Source organism: Typopeltis vanoorti, chromosome 3, assembly GCF_054136105.1.
Source record: "Typopeltis vanoorti isolate ZY-2024b chromosome 3, IOZ_Tvanoo_1.0, whole genome shotgun sequence".
NCBI lineage: Eukaryota > Metazoa > Arthropoda > Arachnida > Uropygi > Thelyphonidae > Typopeltis > Typopeltis vanoorti.
The window spans coordinates 48355192-48380065 of NC_143551.1; the positions used below are offsets into that span (position 1 = coordinate 48355192).

The 24874-nt window shown below is 37.6% G+C and overlaps 1 protein-coding gene across 3 annotated transcripts in view; it reads left to right on the plus strand.

The window, feature by feature from the left end:
• The window catches only part of LOC150108109 (epidermal growth factor receptor-like), a 495579-nt gene that overhangs the window by 359294 nt on the left and 111411 nt on the right, over positions 1–24874 (plus strand). For all 3 annotated transcript variants that reach the window (XM_090415594.1, XM_090415593.1, XM_090415595.1), the window contains 3 exons: positions 5236–5337; positions 8581–8832; positions 23671–23780. In XM_090415594.1, coding sequence (XP_090271720.1) covers positions 5236–5337; positions 8581–8832; positions 23671–23780 — 464 coding nt within the window. The remainder of the gene's footprint in view (positions 1–5235; positions 5338–8580; positions 8833–23670; positions 23781–24874) is intronic.

Consider the following 24874-nt stretch of genomic DNA (forward strand, 5'->3'; position numbering starts at 1 on the left):
TAAATTAAATATGGAAATAGACAACAGAATCAACAAAGCTGGTATGGTAGGCAGTCAATTAAATAAATTCATATAGAATAAGAGAGAAATTAGTCGGAACACTAAATTAGTATACAAGACAGTGTTCAAACCAGTTTTAACCTATGGATCTGAGAGCTGGTCAGAAGTAAAACACTTGACCAAAGACTAGAGACCGCAGATATGAGAGTCCTGAGAGAGATTAGAGGCATGAACAGACAGATGGCATCAATGGCAATGTCATTATTATTATTATTATTACAGGCAACTCCAGGTATTCCTTAGACTCATCGAGGGAGCCCCCAAATCATATTCATCACAACTATTCAACATTCATACAGTATCTATCATACCTCGCCTTAAACTCATTCACTGTCATAGCATCGACCACAGACTCTGGCAGCCCATTCCACTCATTCATCACTCTAAAAGTAAAGAACCCAGCTCTAACACCCTTACTAACCACACTTTTGCCCAGTTTCCATGGATGTTCCCTAGTCCTTCCACAACCAGCCCTGTTCTCAAAAATATCTTCTCACTTAATCTTATAGAAACCCTTCAGTAATTTGAATGTCTCAATCATATCTTCCCTCCTCTGCCTATCAACCAATTTTTGCAACCCACAAATCCTCAACCTGTTCTCATAAGGTTCATTCCACAGACCTGCTATCATCTTGGTCACTCACCTCTGGATCCTCTCAACCTCCTCCCCATCAAGAAAAAACCTCGGTGACCAAATCTGGGCACAGTAGTCGAGATGGGGTATTATCAAGATTCTATACAGAGGAACAGTAACCTGCTTGTCTCTGCTGGTCAACGTATTCTTCAGCAACCAAGTGATTTGATGAGCTGATTTGGCCACTTTTGCAATGTGTCCCCTAAATTTCAACTCCTTATCCACCAACACTCCTAAATCTCGTGCCTCATCAATTTCCTGGAGTATAGTTCCACCAATGTAGTAAACTGCTGCTAAACTTTTCACCTCAAAATGTATAACCTTACATTTTGCCACATTAAATTGACATCGATTCTCCTTAGTCCAGACCTCCAATCTATCCAAATCATCCTGCAAAATTTTGACATTATCTGCAATCACTATTGCCCTACTCAACTTTGCATCATCTGCAAACAAATGAACTGTTCTTCTCAAATCCTTTCCTATATCATTAATGAACAAATTAAACAGCAGTGGTCCAAGAACAGATCCTTATGGCACACCACTAGTCACAGGCCGTCTTGTGGACTCTACTCCTGAATAAACCACTCTCTGATATCTCTCCGTGAATCACCCTCCTATCCATCTCACCAATCCTATATCCATATCCATCCCCATATGCTGCAGTTTACTGATTAGAATTCCATGTGGTAGCCTGTCAAAGGCCTTAGCAAGGTCCAGTAGAATCACTGTAAACCCATTACCCTTATCCAGTTCAGCTGTCACTGTGTTATAATACGTGAGCAAGTTACTGAGGCATGACTTACCCTTCACAAAACCATGCTGTCCCCAATACAGTATCCCATTTTCATCTATGCAATCTTGTATTTTCCTCTTGACTATTTTCTCCAAGACCTTGATAACGATTGCTGTTATGCTGATTGGCCGGTAAATTTCAACAGCAGCCTTGGAACCACCTTTATGCAGCGGAACTATTTTACCCTCTTTCCACCCCCTTGGGACTGACCCAGAGCCGAGGCTCAAATTAAACAAAATGGTCAAGGGCACCGACAATTCTTTAGCCGCTTCACGTACGACACGAGCTGGCATACCATCCAATCCCACAGATGCATTGACATTGAGGTTCTGTAATAGACTAGTTACCTCTACTTCATTCATCACAATTCCAGTATAAGCTGTTGGTTCTTCCATTCCTGCAATGTCACCACCTGGATGATATACTCTTGCAAAGTGCTCGCTCAGTAATTCCACTATATCGACTGATTCGGTTACCTCCCTACCCTCAGCATTTTTTAAAATCATTCTGCCATGAACATTTTTCCTTTTACTTGCAACATATTGAAAAAACTGTTTGGGATTCTCTTTAGCCTGCATGGCCAATTTTCTTTTCGTAGTCCGCTTTTGCTTTTCTTACCACCTTTGTTACCTTCCTGGCCTGAGCTTTATACTGTTCCTGCACCTGCTGGTCACTCTTTTCCTTAAATTCCCTCTACAATTGTTTCTTTTTTTGCAGCTCAAGATTAATAGTGTTATTCATCCATTTAACTCCTACTTGATTTATTATTCAGACTTTTGGTATACAGTCAACCATTGCCTCCTGCAAACACTTCTTAACCACCTCCCATGCACTATCAACATCCAGCCCTTGCAGTTTTACATGCCATGGCACTGAGCCAAGCAACTCCTAAGCTTGTCATACTTACCAGCCTGGTAATTCCACATGTACCCTGTCTTAATTGTAAATTCCACTCCTTTAGCCACCTCCCAAGTGACCTTATGATCACTTGGGAGGTGATCTTGAGATTCATGACCTTATGATCATTCTCACCAATTGGTGGCAACATGGTCATGTTCATTACAGCCACATTCTCAGATGCAATTATTAGGTCAAGCACTCTCTGCCCGTAGTATTTTCCACTACATGCTGTCGCAGATAATTTTCCCTTAATAACCGCATAAAATCCAATTCCTTCCTCCAATGTGCCCTCTCCTCTTTCCAGTCAATGTTACCATAATTGAAATCACCCATAATAATTACCCTCCTTCCACTCATTTCTTCTATTTGCCTATGCATACTATCCCCACCATCTATTCCATCACCTGGTCTATAGCAGCACCCAATTGTATATTTTGTTCTACTAGACTCTATCTCACACCAAATAGCCTCAAATGTGCTCTTTTCTCTATCCTACAGTTCAACTTCTATACTCCTTGGCTGCAGCTCATCAGCTATCATCAATAACACCCCCCTTTTTATTCTCCCTGTCACTCCTGAACATGCTATACCCATCGCATTCAATCCCCACTAGCTTTATCATCTTCTGTCATCCATGTTTCACTAATACCAACAACCTGTGGCCTGGAAGTGCCAACCAAGGCCAAAAATTCTTCCTTTGTGTTCCTAATACTCCTGGCATTAGTGTACATGAATTGCAGAAGCCCATTAGTCCCATCCCTACTTTGATGCCTTTTACTAACTATCCCATTCTGATCTGTTGTTCTTTGTACTCGCTCGGGCATATTATACTTATTCATACACTCAACTGCCTCCCTAAAGTCTGCATATCTATCCCCCCCCCCTTAATAAATCTAGTTTCCCTGCGTCTGTACATCCACTTTCACTTCATTAATCAACACTTTTTCAAGCCTCCGTATACCAAATCCATTCAAATGTAACCCATCCATCTTATATAAATCCTTTCGCCCACCGAACTCACTCCACACATCCACAAATTCCACACCACTCTCCATGCATAACCCACACTGAAATTCATTGGCAATTATGGCCCTCCTTCTAAACACTTCGCTGTCATACCGTGGCAAAATACTCACCATCCTAATCATATTAAAATATCATATCAAAATATCATATTAAAAACGAGGATATTAGGAAAGAACTTGACATTGTCAGCATCCAGGAATGCATTTGCAGAACTAATCTCAGGTGGTATGATCACTTAAGCAGAATGGGCGAGGAAAGATTGTCAAAACAAGTGTTCTCTGCCAGGTTGGCAGGAAAACTACCCAGAGGAAGACCAAGATATAGGTGGATTGATATGGTACAAAGTGCCTTAGACGATAGAAATATTAGATCTGGTAATGTTGGAGTCTTGACAAGTAAGAGACTGATTTGGAGGAAAATTGTAGATAGGAAGTTAGTAATGATGAATTTTTCATGTAGTAATATCATATCCTGTACACCCCTTGAGGGTACATGTCAGGAATTTGATGATGATGATGATGATGGCATTTTGAGCAAAGGATAATGATTGTCAATTTAATGTTGCAAAATGTAAAGTTATGTACTTCAGGCTGAAAAGATTACATATGGTGTATCATATTGATGGTATTGGTTGGCAGGAAATTCTAGGGGCTTGGGGATAATGGCAGACAAAGAGTTAAAGTTCAGAGGGCATATTGCAAAAGTTGGTAAAATAGCTCAATGAATTAATTACTTGGATGTTGAAAAACATGCTAACGAGTAAAATAAGGAAGTTATTATTTCTCTTTATATGATTCGGCCACATCTTGACTACTACACAGATTTTATCATCAGGATTTCTTGGGGATGAGGTAGTTGAAAAGATTCAGAGATGACTGACCAAGATGGTGATTGGTCTGTGGAATACTCCCTATGAGGATAGGTTGAAGGTTTATGGGTTACAAAGTTTAGTTGATAGGCAGAAAGGAGGGGATATAGAAACTTTTAAGATATTAAGGTCTTATAAAATTGAGGCATGTGAAATTTCTCGATATATGACAAATAGAGAACTAGGGTTAGCAAAACAGGTGCTTGATGTCAAGATGGCAGAAAAGAGACCAAGGTCTAGGTGGATTGATTCATTCAGAAGATAGAACATTTCATGCTTTAGAAGCATGAAATGTTAGATATGACAATATTGGAGTGCTTACATAGATTGATTTGGAGGAAAATTATTGATAGAAGATTAATAATGATGTAAACTCAATTGGGGGTACATATTTGGAAATGATAATTGATGATATATATATATATATATATATATATATATATATATATATATATCCTATCCTATCCTATCAGTGGCTTTAACAGGCACTTAAGTGCCCACATTCTTCCAAGTATCCTTGTATTTCCTAACTGTAATACAAGGATAAGGCCCTATGCCTCTAGGTATTTTTGTCTGTAAATTGCATGTGTTCTACTGGCTGGTTTGCTTGTTCTGAGGGACAAAAAAACCGTTTCCAGGAGAAAAGAAAGCCCTCTACCTCCGTATGAGGCCGTCTAACTAACCTTTAGTCGAAAGAGACCCAGATTAAGGTTCCTTGTATCATCGACAAAAATCAAACCGAAGTCTTTCCGACAAAGGGCTTTGTCTATACTGACTGAGCTATGGAGGCTCTCTCTCTCTCTCTCTCTCTCTCTCTCTCTGTATATATATATATATATACACACACACACACACACACACACACACACACACACACACACACACACACATACAGTATATAATATTTTTATTATTTTTTTAAATTTAATTTAATTTAATTTTTATTTTTAGGAACAGTGTTTAAAGGCTGAGGATTCATGTCCTAAAAGTTTCTATCTTGAATATATAGGTCCACAAGAAGAAGGAGTGCTGAAGTCATTGACTGGAAAATCAGTTAGTAAATTTTAATTTTGTGTGGACAGATTTAATTACATTGCTGTCATTTACCTCCACTTCAAGTGGACACAATTTCTTTGCTATCTTTAATAATTATTCTCCTCCTTTTTTTTTTTTTGTTATGCTTTCTATCCTTTTGAAAGATTTATATACCTTAATCTCTGTTCTGATTTGGATATCATCCTTAATTAATTAAGTTTTTGCATATACCAATGATTTGTAGGCAAACCAATTTAATGTCATAAATTTGTTCTCCTCTCCAAGAAAAGTGGTAAACCAATACATTAGCATCATAATAGAATAGAATTTCATAATCTGGAAACCACGTTGTTGAGATCAAACATGGTTTGATTTGAACTTTGATTTGATACTTCTTGCTTCTTTATTGATATTTGATACTCATATTAGTATACGAACATAAACTCATCCAAATTGGCCTTGCCTGTGTAATTACTTTCTAGTGCTATCCTGCCAGAGCATAATATTACCATATTTCTCTTCACTGTAATTTCATGCTTCCACCCTGATATGGCTGATTACACACCCTATTTGAGGCCAACTCTTAACAAACTTGTGGGATCTTTCATGTTTGTCATAACACACATTTATGTCCCTCATACTCCCCTTTGACCATTCTTACTTTCTTTGTTTCTTTCACTCATGTACCCCCTCACTCTGCTCTGTTATAATCATAATCACACTTTCATTTTTGACTCTACCTTCCTTTTGTTTTTCTGCAGCCTATCTCCACAGTTACTCCATAGTGTAATTTCTCTCTCTCTCCCTTATACACACAAACTTTTGTGCATTTCCTTTCATCCAGCAATGGTGGTTACAAATGTCTGAGCATCAAATCTATTTGAATAAAGTTCATTTCTCTCTCTCTCTCTCTCTCTCTCTCTCTCTCTCTCTCTCCACTGTCCCTTCAAATTCATTCTTTAAAATCACATACTTCACACCATTTGCCTCTCACTGTTGAGCTATCATGTCATTCACTATCTCTGATTTCTTCAACTCTGTTATCATACTGAAACAACACTAACAACTTTCACAAAAACCTTCTTCTCAACTTCCAAGTCATTTATGCCCACAAAGCATTGGTTTTTCTTTATTGTACTCTTTTATTTATCACACCTCTGATCAAATATTCATACAGTATTACCCTAGCATACTTTCATATTTACTTTTTCATATTAATGTTTGCTCTCTCTCACACACACACACACACACACACACACCCTTGTTTGTTAATTTCTTCCTCAAATCACCCAATTTCATCCTCTATATGCTTCATTTCACTCTTGCATCAATGCTTGTCTAATATCTTCCATCCTATGGTTAACTGTCATTCCTACACATCTTTGTTTACCTTTCAACTGCATTTTTTTCTCTTTCTCTCTCTCTCTCTCTTGAATTTACTCCAATGGATTATCAGAGATTAGAGATTTAGCTATAGAAAGGCATTATACAACAAGATTTAAATTATTGCCAATTATGTCTAGGTTTACATTAACTAGTTTTTTTTTCATGATATTATCCTAAATTTATTTGTCATTTCAGAAAAGCACAGACCTAAGTACAATTCAATAGTTTGTTGACTTTGTTAGAACACATTACAATTAAACAAGTATTAATATAACTTACAAAATAACATTTAATAAAATAGTCACCTGGTTAAAATTCACACAAAAATATCAACCTTTAAAGGTTATATTCTCCAGCACTAATGCTAAGTTTTACTGTTGCATGCAAAATATTTTTTGCTTCAGTTTCAGTCCTGACACAAAAATTCATATATCGTGTACACTATATTGACTTTGATTCTTTGCTTTAACATCTCATGTATCATTTGTGGTGTGCATTTATCATTGACTTATATTATTCAAAATCATCCCATAATTTTTGTTGTAGTATACTGGAATATGGAATACTCAGCCCAAGTACTTCCTTAAATCTTCTTTCAAACTTGTTCTTTACCAATTTTTTCCTCATAATCCAATTCCATCCTTCATATTCATCCATTAGGTGCTAACTTGTGTCTAATTTCTTCCAACCCATGCTCATGGCCATCATTCCAGCACTTCCTTTCCTTTTGATTGCATAATCTGTTATAAGAAACTCTTATTGCATCCACCTTAATTTTTTCCTTTCCATCTCTCATGCTCTATAGTCTCTTCCTTATTTCATTATTTTTATGTGTCTTCTCTCTCTCTCTCTCTCTCTTTCTCAAACCACTCCTAATATGTTTGGTATGGATATGGCCTGGAAAGTATTTTGTATATTGCTGGTTTTTCTTCAGGAGGATGTGTGATGGTTTAGTGTTCTCAAAAAAGATTTTGTATACTAGTATATAAATTGTATGCAAAACATGTATATGCAGGAAGACTGGCAAGTCTTTGTGAAATATGAAAATATAAAGAGTGCAGATACAAAAGACAAGAAAAAAAGGTTACTATTTCAAACCACCAAGAATAAACAGTCAATATACATCTTTCCATACATATTTTACAACAATTTTGAAAGAAGATTTAAGGAATCGACTGAGTTATTCCTTACTCTGGTATACTTCATCCAGTCAGCTGAAGCATACTGTATTCTGGTATATTTCTGTTGATTGGATGATTTTGCATAATGTATGGTCAATGATGATTATACATTATACATTACAACTAGAGAGAGAGAGAGAGAGATTGTGTGAGTCATTATAGTTACAAAATGTTGTCTTACATACAAGGTAAGCAGATATAAATGCTATTCTTGAACTTAAGCTAAAAATTGTTTTGCACACAGAAGCAATAAAGAGACTTTCTCTACTATATTGGAAACTATATCTTCTAAAAATTGTAGCTTTCATGTGCATTTTAACCAATGAAATTTAATTTTTGATTGTGATAAAGTCAGCCATAAGAGCTAATGAAACATATATATCTGTACTTCTTATAATGACAAATAAATGTTATAGTCCTATGAAAATATAGTATGTGATTGCACTTCATGCACAGATTTCTCTAAGGATAAATAAATAAATGTTAGTTTGTTACTGAATCTTCTAAAGAGGGTCGACTAGAATTAAGTAAATGTTCTTTATGTTCTATTACTTAAAAATATTAATTTAATATTTTCTTTAACACTAAAAGAAGAATTTTAAAATATATTAAATGCAATTTGTCTCTGTATGAAAGCTTTTTTATTTTTTTTCCTCTCTTCCACTCTCATGTTTACTCATTTATTATTTGTTAGGTCTGTCGCAAATGTCACCAGCGATGTAAAAATTGTTCTGCATATAGTATCCATGTTTCAGTATGTGAGTGTCTTCATTACAGTTTAGGAGAACAGTGTGAAGATAGTTGCCCCAGAGATCACTATACTGATATTACTAACCATAAATGTATGAAGTGTGCAGATGAATGTCGTGGGTGTCGAGGATCCCTTGCTACTGAATGCATTGCATGCAGAAACTTCAGAGTGTATAATACTATAAATAAAACAGTTGTAAGTATCATAATGAAAATTTTAATTTTAATTCTTAAAACTAAGTACACGAGTTTTTTTTTTTTTTTTTTTTTTTGGAAAGTCAGAAAACTCCTTTTCTACAGAAAACAAACTTTACAATTAAAATTTTAATTGTAAAGTTTGTTTGTAAAGTTACAATTAAAATTTTAATTGTAAAGTTTCCTCAGAAGTTCACATTTTTTTTTTTTTGGATTAAGGCAGTTCGACTTACTGACTAATAGTCTAGGCCAATATATTCCAAAGTGTGGTATGTATATCCCGAGTGGTACACGAAAGGTCTTACAGAGTATAAGGCCCTTTTTTTTATTACTTTTATATTTTATTCACCATATTTCTACATCAGTAAAGGCATATTTTATAATTAATTTTTCAATATCTAAAAATGTAAAGAAAGTTTTAAACAAAATGTGTCTTTTGTAATGTATCTGCTGATCTCCTTTAGGGAGGTTTCAACTGTTTGCATTAAAAGTTTAATTTCAGATGAGTGAAATTTTATTCTAAATTTCACTCATCTCATTACGTGTTCTTATTATTGAAAATTAAAATTTTTGTTTCTGCTTATGTATATTGGATTCATATAATTAAAATATATTTAATAATTAAAAAAATAGTTTCACATATTTATTTATTATAATGTAAATGTTAAAATTTACCTTTGTAATTATTTGTGTTTGAATGAAATATTATTATAACTTCTCCCAGATTGCTGTTGCCTGAGGTGTGTGTGTGTGTGTGTGTGTGTGTGTGTGTGTGTGTGTGTGTGTGTGTGTGTGTGTGTGTGTGTGTGTGTGTGTGTGTGTGTGTGTGTGGAGGGGGAATATGGCAACATTACCAAAATTTTAAAACAGGTACGCAGGTACTGGATTTTGGAAACACTGTTCACGACATTATTATTTTAACCAATATACTCCCTGAAATTTCACGCTTTCATTCAGCACATCTTCTCCAAAAAATTTACAATTTCATTAAAAATGAATGAAATATTATTTTGATTTTTTAGCATTGACTGAAATTATAGAAGAGCATTCCAGTTTCAATATATCATATCTGTTAACTTCCCCTGATGGCCAATTAATTGCAAATCTTTGTGAAATTGTATAATAGAATAATCAAATGCTGATTTTCTAAATAAAATTGCACGATGTTGGTTCATTATTGGGTTGTGAACTTTTCCATGATTATTTTCCCAAATGTCTTAGAATACCTGGAAAAAAAAATGAAAAAAAATTAATAATCAAAAAGTTATTCACATTTTAAACACTTTCATGACTTATGAACCACAATATATATTGCTAATTTGGTGTCTTGGCTAAATTTTTATTATTATTATTACGGGCAACTCCAGGGAGTCGACAGACTCATCGAGGGAGGCCCTAACATCATGTCAAGAACAACTATTCGATATTCACACAGTATCTATCATACCTCGCCTTGAACTCATTCAACAGTCATGGCACCCGCAACAGGCTCTGGTAGCTTATTCCACTCATTCACCACTCTCCAAGTAAAAAACCTAGCTCTAACACCCTTGCTAACCACATTCTTGCCCAGCTTCCATGTATGGCCCCTAGTTCTCCCACCACCAGTCCTATTCTTAAAAATATCTTCTGAATTAATCTTATAGAAACCCTTTAGTAATTGAATGTCTCAATCATATCACCCCTTTTCTGCCTATCAACCAATTTCTGCAACCTGCAAATCTTCAACCTGTTCTCATAAGGTTCATTCCACAGACCTGCTATCATCTTGGTCACTTGTCTCTGGATCTTCTCCACCTCCTCCCCATCAAGAAGAAACCTTGATGCCCATATCTGGGCACAGTAGTCTAGATGTTGAAAGTTTATTTTTCACTTGGTTAGAGTATAATAAATTTAGTTTAATCCTTTATCCAAGTGTGAGCAAACAAAGTTTGCGCCTGAAAGTATCTTCAGGACTAAGGGTAAAGGTGATACAACACCAGGGCAACTCGTTGCAAAGGTGTAGCAAGCTACAAACACTCCTGTCCCAGTATCTCCATTAATGCAAAACACATCTCCTTGCGGATATGTCTAATGTTATGCATTAAGGGAAGGGCCACTACCCAGACTAGTTTCGACCTTTATTGAGGTCTCTTCAGTGGGAGCCAGGCCCAAGCTGAGATACCAGGCAGAAGCATTCGCAGGTCATCTCTACCTATAGGAGTTGCCAAATGGTGTGCCACCCTTTTTTAATAAATTACTCTGGATTTAGAGACAGATGTTGAAAGTTTATTTTTCACTTGGTTAGAGTATAATAAATTTAGTTTAATCCGAAATGAAGATACTTTCAGGCGCAAACTTTGTTTGCTCACACTTGGATAAAGGATTAAACTAAATTTATTATACTCTAACCAAGTGAAAAATAAACTTTCAACATCTGTCTCTAAATCCAGAGTAATTTATTAAAAAAGGGTGGCACACCATTTGGCAACTCCTATAGGTAGAGATGACCTGCGAATGCTTCTGCCTGGTATCTCAGCTTGGGCCTGGCTCCCACTGAAGAGACCTCAATAAAGGTCGAAACTAGTCTGGGTAGTGGCCCTTCCCTTAATGCATAACATTAGACATATCCGCAAGGAGATGTGTTTTGCATTAATGGAGATACTGGGACAGGAGTGTTTGTAGCTTGCTACACCTTTGCAACGAGTTGCCCTGGTGTTGTATCACCTTTACCCTTAGTCCTGAAGATACTTTCAGGCGCAAACTTTGTTTGCTCACACTTGGATAAAGTAGTCTAGATGGGGTCTTATCAAGGCTCGATACAGAGGAACAATAACTTGTTTGTCTCTGCTTCTTAAAGTATTTTTCAGCAACCAAGTGATTTGATGAGCTGATCTAGCCACTTTTGCAATATGCCCCCTAAACTTCAACTTTCTATCCAATAACACTCTCAAATCCCTGATCATCAATTTTCTGGAGTAATGTTCTACCAATGTGATATACTGCTAAACTTTTCACCCCAAAATGCATAACTTTACACTTTGCCACATTAAATTGACATCCATTTTCCTTAGCCCAGTCCTCCAAACTATCCAAATCATCTTGCAATTTTCAAAAATAAAACTGAACGTCTGTAAATACAAACAATAACCAGTACACACCTGAACTTCTAATACAAATATACAAAGATACAGTATGGGAATAGGAAAAAAAAAAAAAAAAAAAATATATATATATATATATATATATATTTATGACCAACCTCTAATAAATGCACTGCAGAGTGCTTTCTCTTTAATGGGACTTGTGACAGTTATGATTATTAGAAACATGTCTTCACAAGAATAGAGAATAATAATTTTATTAGTGCAAATATTTTGGCCTGCAATTAACAAGCCATATCAGTGCACCAACATGATCAAAATGTGAAGCTAGAACAAAGGAATTATTATTATTATTATTCAGGCCTCCATGGAGCCAAAAGACTCATTGTAGGAGGTCCATCCTAGAAAACACAGTCTATCATACCACTTCTTGAACTTGTTGATCGTTTGTGCTCTGATCACTCTATCAGGCAGTGCATTCCATGGTTCAGCCACCCTTCATGCAAAGAAACCACTCCTCACTCTCTTGCTCACACCTTCCTTTCGTAACTTCCAGGGATGGCCCCTTGTCCTCGTTCCTACTCCCTGTTTTGCCAAGCAAAAGAACTCCCCAGTGTTAACCCTGTAACTACCTCTCAACATTTTAAAAGGCTCGTCATATCACCTTTCCTTCTTCTATCTACCAAACTCTGCAGTCCACATTCCCTTGGTCGATCCTCATAACTAATGTTGTACATCCTGAAACCATCTTTATTATCTACCTCTGTACCCTTTCCACAGTTAATTTATCCTCTTCAAATCCTGGGGACCAAATTTGAGAACAATAGTCCAAGTGTGGTGTGATCAGGGCTTTATAAAATGGAATTGCAATTTTTTTTTCCTCTGCAGGTCAGCGCCCTTCTCAGTATTGCAGCAATCCTCTGGGTTACTTTCACCACCTTTGCAATATGTTCCCTGAATTTCAGGTTTCTATCAATCATTACTCCCCCAGATCTCTTTTCTCCCCTACTTCCTCCAGTACAGCTGCTCCAACAGAGTATGCTGCCTCTCATTGATGTATCCCAAACTTCAAGACTTTACATTTTGCTGCATTAAACTGATACTCCAATTTCTTTGCCCATCTGTCCAGTTTATTCAAATTCTCTTGCAGGTTTGCCACATCTGTACTATTACTAATAAACCTTCCTAGCTTCACATCATCTGCAAACAACTGAATATCCCCCTGCAATCCACTGACAATGTCATTGATATAAAGGTTAAACAATACAGGTCCCAGTATTGAGCCCCGTGGGACTCCACTTGTGACCATCTGCCTCCTTGATATTGCCCCACCATACACAACTCTCTGATACCTATCAGACAGCCAATCCTGCAGTTGACTAACCCGACATCTAAACCCATATGCTGCAACTTAAATATAAGCTTATCATGTGGCACCCACCCTGTCAAATGCCTTTGCAAAATCCAAAAAAATGGCAGAATATGTCTTTCCCTCATCAACCGCTCTTGTCATGTTATTATAAAAGGCAATCATATTACTAAAGCAACAGCTTCCCTTAACTAATCCATGTTGACTCTCACAGATAACATTACCCTCATCTGCCTAATGCTGTATATGGTCCCTCACTAATTTCTCCAAAATCTTAACAACTACTGATTAAACACAAACTGGTCTATAATTTGACACTTCCAGTCTGCTACTGCCCTTATGCAATGGCACTTCCTTCCATTCCTTGGATATGAAGGTCTTGCTATCCCATAGCAAGACCTTCATTGAAAAGCCAGGTCAAGTCTTTAGCACATTCTCTCAAAACCCATGGCAAAATTTCATCCCGTCCCACAGCTTTATTGATATCCAGAGTACTCGGTATTGGAACCCCCCCCCTTACACCTCTAAACCTCGAACCTGCCATATCCTTCTAGTATTAAAACCCACTTCTCCAGGATGAAATACCCTAATAAAATGTTCATTGAGCAACTCCATATGTCCTGTGCATCAGTCACTCTATTCCCACTTTGATCAAAAAATGTCAATCGTCCACAATAATTTCTCCTCCTACTGCCATATAGCTAAAAAATTATCTAGGATTTTCTTTGGATCTTAGGGCCAGTCTCTTCTCATATTCTAGTTTCACCTTCCTTACCATACAAGTCATTCTCCTGACCTGAGTCTTATATTCTTCATGCATCTGCTCTCCACTCCTCTCTATAATCTCTTTTTAACTTGCAATTCCTGTTTTTGATATTGTTTGTCATCCACTTTACATGAAATTGTGTCCTCTTCTTCACTCATGGAATACAGCTTGTTATTGCTGCTAAGAAATATTCCTTCACAATATCCCAGACACTAATGATATCTTGCCCTTCCAATTCTTTCCTCCATGGAACTGCCCCAAGTTGTTATTTAAGACTATTTTATTCACCTGCCTTATAATTCGACATACATTCCCTTCTCTTTGATACTCTGCATATCTAATCATCTTCCAAGTCAAAACCACATGGTCACTCTCTCCAACTGGGGGAAGAGATGCCATCTCAGTTATAATCAGCTCTTCTGATGCTATAACCAAATCCAAAACTCTTGAAATTCATGTTCCTTCTATTACATGTTGCCTAAGGCATTTGTTGCTCAAGAATTCTAGAAATTCCATTCCCTTATTACTACATAGATTTTCCTCTTCCCAATTTATACTGTCGTAGTTAAAATCTCCCATAATAATCATTCTTCTTGCACTTGCCAAGCTTAACTACCTAAACATCTACTCCTCAGTCTCTGTGCTCCTTGGCTTGTAGCAACACTCTACTAAATATCCTGTCTTGCTTCCACTCCAACAGGACATAAGTCATCACTTATCATAAGCAGTACTCCACCACTACATTTTCCCTTCCTATCCTGTCAAAAAATGATGTACCCTGCTACTTCCATTCCAGTTATTATATCATCTTCCGTCAACCACTTTTCAGAGCTCTCAATAATCTTCAGACAGGCTGATGCTATCACTGTCCCCCAATTCACCTCCTTTATTCTGGATACTCCTGGCATTAGTATAAAGCATAAAAATGTCACTGTTTGTATTCCTATCATTATCCCCTCCAGACTCCATTAGACTCAGCATTACCTGATTTCCCCCCCGCTCTTCTCCCAATCACCTAATCCCACAAGAGGCCACCTCCCTACTGCCATCCATCCTGGTATTTCTAGTTTCCCCTGCATTGACACACTAACTTGTTCAGAGAACAGCAATCTCTCCAGATGCCTACATCCTTCCTCATTCAAATGCAATTGGTCACTTGCATACTGTTCCTTTCTATGCTCAAATGCTCTCCAAGCATCCACGCGTTCCAAGCCTCTCTTCTGACACATTCTTGCTATCATGCTATTCATTATTAATGTTCTTGTGCTCTACTTCTATACACACACTATCTTCCATCTCTGAGTTTTCTTCTGTACCGCTTCAAGCATGAATCTCAGATCTCTAATCACCCGATTTACACTGCCTCTCCCCTAAGACCTATAGTAGATGCCACCAATGCACCTTGCTACAAATTATCAAAGCAGCTAGTTAACTCTTTGACCCCTCCCTCACTGGTCTTACTTCATCTTATGTAAAAAACTCTATCCATTTTAAAAACTTAATTGAAAATCTTACTTTAAATAATACAGATATATTGGTCAGCTTTGACATCATCTCTTTGTTTACAAACATTCTCCTAATTGAGACCTTAACACTCTTAAAAAACGTTTTTCCTTCTGATATCTTAGAACTCTTTTCCTTTGCCATCAACTCTGGTTATTTCTCTTGAAAGAACAAAATCTACAAACGCATAGAGGGAACTGCTATGCCCCCCCCCCTCTTGCCAATTATCACATGGAAAATTTTGAAAAACGAGCCATTGACTCTTCCCCTCCAAAACCTTCTATCTGGTTAAGATATAGATGATGTGTTCTCTATTTGGCCTGATGGCCCAGACACATTAGATTCCTTCCTCAGTCACCTCAATAGTCTACATCCAAGAATCCAGTTTATGATGTAAAAGGAAAATAACAATAGTTTACCTTTCCTAGACATCTTAGTAACACACCTTCCTAATGGTAACCTTTCTTTCTCTGTATATAGAAAACTTACTCATACAGACAGATACATTCACAAACTCTCCCACCACCACCCCTCCCACCAATATGGCATTATTAAAACTCTGACCAATAGGGCCCACAATCTTTGTTTCAGTAAAGCCCTTTCAACCGAACTCAAACACATACACAACACCTTCCTTTCCAATGGCTATAATGACTACAGAATTAAAAAAAATAATGAAGTCCTTCCCCATTCCCCAACCATCTCTTCAGAAGGATTTCAGAAATGCCATCACCATTCCTTACATCTGTGGTACTTCAGAAAAAATAGCCAGATCATTAAAAAAGTACAGTTTCTATACAGCTTTTAAGCCCAACTGTAAACTTGCCACCCTTATCTGCTCCACTAAACACAGCTTCCTCTTCTTTCAGTGCCTGGTGTATATAGAGTACCTTGTTCCTGTAAACTTGCCTACTTCGGACAAACAGGCAGGTCAGCATCCATCTGGTTAGAAGAACACAGTTCTTATATCTGCAAACACGATTATGGTCATTCTGGCCTTGCAGACCATGTTTTGGATACATCCCACAGGATCTCCTGGAAAAAAAACTACCATGCTCCACCATAGTAAATTCAAAAAAGAAAGACTATTCTTTGAATCTGCTTCTGCACTCAGGAATCAACCTAATTTAAACAAATATGGTTGCATTAAACTTCCCAAAATTTGGGAAACTTTAATCATCAGAGATCCCTCTTTACATCCCAGGCCACCTGCAAATACCCATAGAGGGTGCACCACCTAGATAGGACTTTAGTTTCACTTTGTATTGTATTTGTGTGTGTTGTTACAAAAATTTTTGTAATCCCCGAAGATGTCTCTGTGACGGAGACAAAATATCGAAAGTATTAAAAATAGTTTTAATCCTTTCTCAGTGCTGTTAACATTCCATTAAACCTCTAACATGAACACTGCCTCTCAAGTCATTCATGCCCACCATCACAATCATCTTATCCACCCTTTCACCCCCACTTAATTGCCATAGCCACAGTTTTTATCGTTCCTCCAGACAAACAATCCTCTGGCATCCTATCTTGAACAGCACGGATCATCGAGTCTCCATACATCACACCTCTTACCACTCTGTTCCTTGATTGCTCACCTGCATCCTTCACTCTCTCTCTCTCTCTCTCTAACGCTTTCTCTCTGTGTTCCCCTACTAACCTTCCATCATGGCATCTCTCTGTATCCCTGGTTCCAGCACTCCCTTGCATTCTTCTCATTCCCTCTCTCCTGATGTTTCTAATCTCTCCTCTTCTGTCATTCCCATAACTGTCTCTCTTTCATTCCCTCTCTTCTACTATTTTTATTCTCTCCTCTTCTATCATTCCCATAATTCTGTCTCACTCCTACTCTAATTTGCATTGCATTCAATATCTTCCATTTACTTAATCTCATCTTTGACACTTCTCAACTTATTCCCGCGACATTCCACCTCCTCTTTCAGTTCATCTATCCTCTCTCTCTGCAAACTATGCACTCTTGCTCACATTCATCCTCCCTATTAAGACTATCACCGAAAACTTTACAATTATTCAAACTTTCCCCACTCCCCGCTCTTATTTGTTCATTTATATTTCACTCGTTATTTTCACCCTCTATTACACTACTCGTCTCTCTAGGTCGATATTCTCTTGCCTCTAATGCGACACTGCCGAGGTCAGTTATGGTAATCATGGACCTCTGGATTATGGGCCCAGCATGCTTCAACTGCGCCACTCTGAATGTTATTCTTTCTTACATAGTCTTGTGACAGAGTGCCTGTATGGTGGCACTATAGTAAAGTTAGATGAGATTACAGTTGAAAGTAAAATTAAAATACTTAGCTTTAAAATGCAATCCAATAACAATATTGAGATAAATAAATTAATTTTGAATGATATGGCATTTAAAAAAAAAGTGAGGAGGAAGGCACTCCATTGTTTGCCATTTAAAAGGATAAGATACTCCCACATCTTGGCAATGGATAGAAGTGAGTGGTGTAGAAGTGCTTCAAGAGCACTCTTGTTAAACAACTGCTCAAACTTAAACTGGCACTAATTAAAAGGCAGCTATTGGACCAGAGGATACTATAGTTAGTATTCACTTCATGCCAGATTTTCTAAGTAGAAATGGGCAAGTGCAGGTAACAAATGGCTTCCCATAGTGGTTCCTTTGATATGTCTGCAAAATTGATTTCTGCAGATTTTCAAATAGTCTAAGTGCATGACAATCTGGAACAGTTTGACTATCTGGAGAGAACTCCTCTGATAGCGAGTGGAGAATGATGTCAGCAAGAGATACATTAGTAAATAAAGACTATATGTTTTGGTAGGTGGTGCTGTGACGTGTGGCTGGTGGTTGATTTTGCTGTATAAAGTTGTTTATGCATTTTAGTGAAATATTTTTGTTGAGGAGTATTTCTTTTAAAATTATGATGTTTATGGTCGAGCACATTGTCTATTGGTTTTTAGTGAGTATACTTTATGAAACTGTAGTGGTAGAGAATGTGCAAGCAGCTAAGCCTAATTTGAGTAGAAGCTTATGACAGTACTTTGTTGTATGCAACTGCTTAAGGATTTCTGTCGCTAGTACTATGCTGCTCAATTTAGTTAAGGAATCCTAATATAAGGGGAAGGTTAGTGAGGGACCACCCCCCCCCTTCCTCCTGTAAAAACCCTATTGGTTACGAAACAAGCACCACAGAAGCCTCGGAATTCAGGCGGCTTTGCGACGATGATTATTAATCGTTTTGGGACCTGGAATATACATAGTTTGGTGAAAGAAGGAGCTCTTTTAAATGTGACAAATGTCTTACGACAGTATAAAATTGGACTTTGTGCTGTACAAGAGGTGCGATGGCTGGGACATGACTCGACCCACAATCAGGAGTACATGCTATACTATAGTGGTGATGACAGAGGGCAAAAAGCACTCGGAACTGCATTTTTAATTAGTGATAAATTTTTGTGTAATACAGTAAAACCCCGTTTTTATGTTCCTGCAATTTACGTTTTCCTGCCATATACGTCAATTTCTGTTGGTCCCGTCTTAAGGCCTATTCTCACGATGTATTATTTTCCCACCTTAACAACTTGATGTGGATGTTATTTCCTGTGATTTGCATTTTTTTTCTCGGTGGCAATACTGATTTTCGAATCGATTTCAGCGGAAATCTGCACATTTCTGTTCTCAGGTGGCATTGCTTTCGGCTGTAGTTTTCCTGCCATTAACAACTTGACGTGGACGTTATTTCCCGTGATTTGCATTTTTTTTCTCAGTTTTCGAATCGATTTCAGCGGAAATCTGCGCATTTCTGTTCTTAGGTGGCATTGCTTTCAGCTGTAGTTTCGTTTCCGCCATCACAGTGACTTGCGTGCATGCAGCAGTACTGTAGTGATGAGCGATACTGTGATTTTTCAATCACAGTACGAATTGATATTGCAGAATTTCTGCAAAGTAATTTAGCATGTGAAAGTTACTTTCAAGTTGCGGTGATGGATTATCCATGTTAGTAATGGAGAAAAAAAACAGAAAATGTATTTCGGTAGAAGAAAAGATGGCAATTCTGCGACGTGTAAATTGGCATGCCGGAACACATGTACATTTAGCATAAGATCTTGGACTCTCCATGTCCACTTTGAACACGATAGTAAAAAAACAGGTCAAGCATTAAACTCAATGCAAAGCAATCTGTCGCTAAGTCAAAAAAAAAAAAAAAAAAAAAAAACGAAAAGCAAAAACAATCAACAATTAAAGATTTTTTTAAATAGATAAATGTAAGTACATTGTAAATTCATTTATTTTCGGTTATTAAATTTTGTAATCTAGTATGTAGACTCAGTAAGTCATCTTTTAGCCTTTTTTTAATGTTTTTTTACATTTCCTGCTATTTACGCTTTCCTGCTATTTGCACTTTTTTCCATCAGTCTCCTGAAAAGTGTAAAAAAGGGGTTTTACTGTATTTTAGATTTTAAACCTGTGAACAATCGGCTGTGCACTATTAGAGTTAAAGGACGTTTTCAAAATGTGTATTGTGAACTGTCATGCGCTTATGGAAGAGAGCTCGGAGGAAACTAAAGATTGTTTCTATGAAGTGCTTGAGCATACTTGTGCTAATCTACCATCCTATGACATCAAGCTAGTAGTGGGAGATTTCAACGCGAAGCTGGGGAGAGAGCGTGTGTGGCACCCTTTTGTGGGTAGTGAGATCCTACATGAGGAGTGCAATGATAACTGGATCCGGCTTGCAAGTTTTGCTGCCACTACGGGATGCTTTGTAAAGAGCACTATGTTTGCACATAAAGATGTCCACAAGCAGACCTGGATATTGCTGGATGGTAGAACAGCTAACCAAATAGACTATGTACTAGTGTATCAAAGTCACCACAGCTCGGATGTGAGAAGTTTCAGAGGAGCAGATAGAGATAGCGACCACTGTCTGGTAGATTTCAGGCATAGAATTGCAGTTCAGAAGCTCGCGTTTCCTACCATATGATCAGCATGGGACAAGGACAAGTTGAAAACAGTGGAAGGCAAGCGGGCATTCCAGTTAGAGTTGCAGAATCATTTTGGGGAGTTACAGGAGGAAGAGGATGATCCAGATAAGATGTGGGACACCATCAAAAATACGGTTGTGTTAGCTGCCTCGAGAACTGTGGGAAAGAGAAAGAAGAGGAGAAAAGCATGGTTTAATAGAGAGTGTGAAGAAGCTGTAGCGAAACGAAGGGAAGCACTATTGAACTACTTAGCGGATAGCAGGCAGGACATATGCATATGAGAGGGTAAGAAGAGTGGTGAATACATGTCTATGCGGGGAAAAGCGGAAGTATCTTAATGAGAAAGTGGCTAGAGAGAAATAGGGTGATGAATAATGGATGGGAGATGTACCGGGTGATCAAAGTCATGCGAGGTGCCCGGATACAAGCAGCAACCATAAGAGATGAGAGTGAAAATCTGTTAAACTCAAAAGATTCTCTCGCTCGGTGGCGTAGATATTTCGTGAACTTGTTGAATGTTAATGCTGGAACGTCAATATCAGAGGATTATACTCCTTATCAAACTGCTGAACCATTTATTGAAGAGCCAACATTTAGTGAGATTACTTGTGCTATTCGCATTCTGAAAAATAATAAGGCTCCAGGAGTGGACTGCATAGCTGCGGAGCTCCTGAAGAACATTGGGGACATCCTGCTGGAGCAGCTGCACCGGCTGATCTTGATGATCTGGCGAGAAGAACAGCTACCAGATGAGTGGAAGGAATCGCTGATCACCCCAGTATATAAAAAAGGAGATAAGGCTCAATGTGGCAACTATAGGGACATCTAACTGCTGTCGACTGGCTACAAGGTGCTGTCTAACATCATGCTAATGCACCTCACACCATATGCAGAAGAGTGCCTTGGTGACTACCAGACGAGCTTCAGGAGGAACCGTTCTACAATAGACCAACTCTGCACGCTGCACCAAGTTTTTGAAAATGCTGGAAATATAACCGGGAAGTTCATAATATTTTCATAGACTTTTCTAAAGCCTATGACTCAATAATACGCCCCAAAATATGGCAGGTGTTAGAAGAGCTGGGAATTCCTCGAAAACTCCGAAAAATGGTGTAGGTGTGTGTAGATGGTTTGAGAGCAAGAGTGAAAGCAGAAGGTGACCTGTCAGGCCCGTTTCAAGTACAGACCGGTGTGAAGCATGGTGATGGCCTTTCTCCAATTCTCTTCAATCTAGTGTTGGAAAAAGTAATTAGAAACACTAATTAGAAAAATAATTAGAAACTCTACAGCAAGTGGCAGGTGGAGTCAACATGGGGGTGCAAGTTAGGATTCTTGGCTATGTAGATGACCTGAACGTCATGGCACATCAATGGGATGATGCAGTGGCATTGGTTATTGCTATTGAAGAAGCTGCAGAAGAAGTTGGCCTGAAGATAAATGCCAAGAAGACAAAATACCTTTTTTATGAGTCACCATGCTGCTCAAGATCCAGAGGGAGCTGCACAGTTTGAGAGGGTGAAGGTATTTAGGTACTTGGGTTCTTTCGTGACTGAAAACAACAAAGTTGAGGCTGATGTCCAGTCAGATAAATGCTGTGAATGTGGCCTATTATCAAGTGCGTCCCTTTTTTGCCTCGCACTTGCTATCTTGGACTACAAAGGTGGGACTATACAAGACTTTGATAAGGCCTGTTCTCTTCTACTGTGCTGATGCATGGACTTTCACGGCGAGACAAGCCAATCACCTGAGGATATTCGAGAATAAGATGCTATGACGTATCTATGGAGTGGTCATGGCAGACGGAGTCTGGAGGAGGCAGTCCAATGCTTCCATACACGCTTTATACAACTCAGCAGACGTCTTGATGGAGCTGCGAGCCTGGCATCTTCAGTAGCTGGGGCATCTGTATGTATGGGCCCCGAAAGGACTGTGAGACAAGTGTGGGAGGCCTGAACCTGATCAGGGAGGCTGCCAGGGAGAAGGAGATGGGCGGATCAGGAGAAGGAAGATCTACAGGCTGTCGGGCTGGAGACCAGAACATGGTGGACAGTCGCAGAGGACCATGCCCAGTAGTGACATGTGGTGCTCGAGGCCAAAAGTCCCCCCAGAGCTGATAGCGCCTGGGTAATGTAATGTAATGTAATGTATATTTTGAAACTGATTGTGATGTCTACAGGATGTAGGGATTTTTTTTTTTTTTTGTTCTTTTCATTTTCAGGAATTCTTATGAATTTTTCAATGCAGTTCCTGCATTATCTGCATAAGCACTTAAACAATGAGCTTGGAATTTGGCCAGGTGATAAGTGGGAACATCAAATATGAATCTAGTGGGGATTCTTTTGTGGATTTTTGGTAACAAAGCCATAGAAACAGGGGTTTTCTTCCACTAAAATGATCTTCAATTTTTTTTTTTTATATTGTCTTTGTCTCAACTGATTACTTGGTTGAGCAGAGAATTCATTTTATTGATTTGGATATTGTAGGATTCTGAGTAAGTGCTTGTAAGTGGTTTGACCTTGTGATAGAAGGGAAAATTTTCTGTTGTACTCCACACTGTCCATATCTACTACTCTGCTTTTCCTTTGTCTTCTTTTGTAATAGTGAGCTGGTTCTTTCATCTTAAGGATTTTAGGACCCTGATTTCAGTTAGAGACAAGTTGGGAGGGGGGGGGGAATTTGCTCTGAATAGTGATGAAGAAACTATCAGTCAGAGTTTATTAGCATCATCACTTGAGAGGGTTGGAAAGTTCTCTCACCATCATGCAGGAAACATAGATATGAACTTTTTTTAAGCACTGTAGTAAAATCAGTTCCTTTGATGAGTACTGAAGTTTCTATGAGAATGAGAAGGTGTCCAGATATGTTGACTATTTGCCCTAATAAATCACTATATCACAAAAATAAATTATTATTCTTTATTCTCACAAATACATGTTTCTAATAACAGAAAATTGTATAAATTCTGAAGGAAAAAGAGTGAAATGATATATTTGGCATAATAATGCCAAATTTAGGGAATTAAATTACAAATCAGTATTTCATAAATGTTGATCTTTCTGAAATGTTAATTTTAGAAGTGATGTAAGATATTTGGGGCCAGTAGTTATAAATGAAATTAATTTTATTACTTTTCTATTTATTCAGTTTAATTGCACAGCTTCCTGTCCTCCAGAGAGACCTTTCAAAGTGTTTGATGACAACATGGAAGATCCGTATTGTAGCCAGGATGATCCTAATAGCATTTCACTCCAAACGTATGAATTATTATAATTCTGTTTTAATATGCCTTTTTCATATACCTTTCCCATCAAACTATTAAATGAAATTAATAATCATGTAAATTTAATACAATAAATGAAGTTAAAAATCTTGTAAATGTAATACAATAAATGAAGTTAATAGTCTTATAAATTTAATACAATGAGAATATTCACCTCTAATGATTTGAGATTTTTTCATAATCTCAAAAGGAAAAACAATGCTCAGAAATCTTCTTTTGCTATCTTAAATCTATAAGTGTTGGTTCCAGATCACTGTGTAGATATTCACATGCAATATGCTAATCTTACTGTACTATAAATGTCTTTGTCAATAGATGGTGTGTTATGCACAGTCCTTGAAATACTCAGTATTTACTGATGGACACTTTCACTTGCATTTGAAAATGTTCATATAAGCACTTTGTACTTCATGTGTGCTTTTTATTTTGAACATGAAAATGTTTTATCTCTTATAGGTATGAAATTTTTTTTAAGCACTATAGCAAAATCAGTTCCTTTGACGAGTACTGAAGTTTCTATGAGAGTGAGAAGGTGTCCAGATGGAAGTAAAAGATGAAAACATAATAGCTGTTGTATAAACAGTTCTATGGAAAATTAAGATATATGTTGATACCCTTTCTTTTGAAATTTCACAAAATATTTATCTATGAGGTTTTCCAACATATTCAGCTATATATTCACAACAGAATATATAGTGAGTATGGGTATGCAGGAAGTGCGATATTCTGATGGACCATGAGGCATGTTTAAATCAGAGCAGGAAAAATGGTATCATAACTGAAATGGTTGTTTTGGAGGAAGATTGTGCAAATTGTAAGAAAGTGCATGAAACTGATAGTGAAGAAAAGAGTGCAGTTGATGATAAAGTGCGTAATAAGGATGTTAAAAAATAGAGTACAATTCATGATAAGATGGTGAGCTGGGCTGACTGCAGACAAGCTTGTGTGACTGATGATAAGATAGCAAGAGTGAATGATAGCAAAAAAATGATGCAAGATTTAAATGATGAGTTGGTGAGGATGAGGCAAGAGATGAAGTAGGTGCAGATTGAAATGAAGAGAATTGTA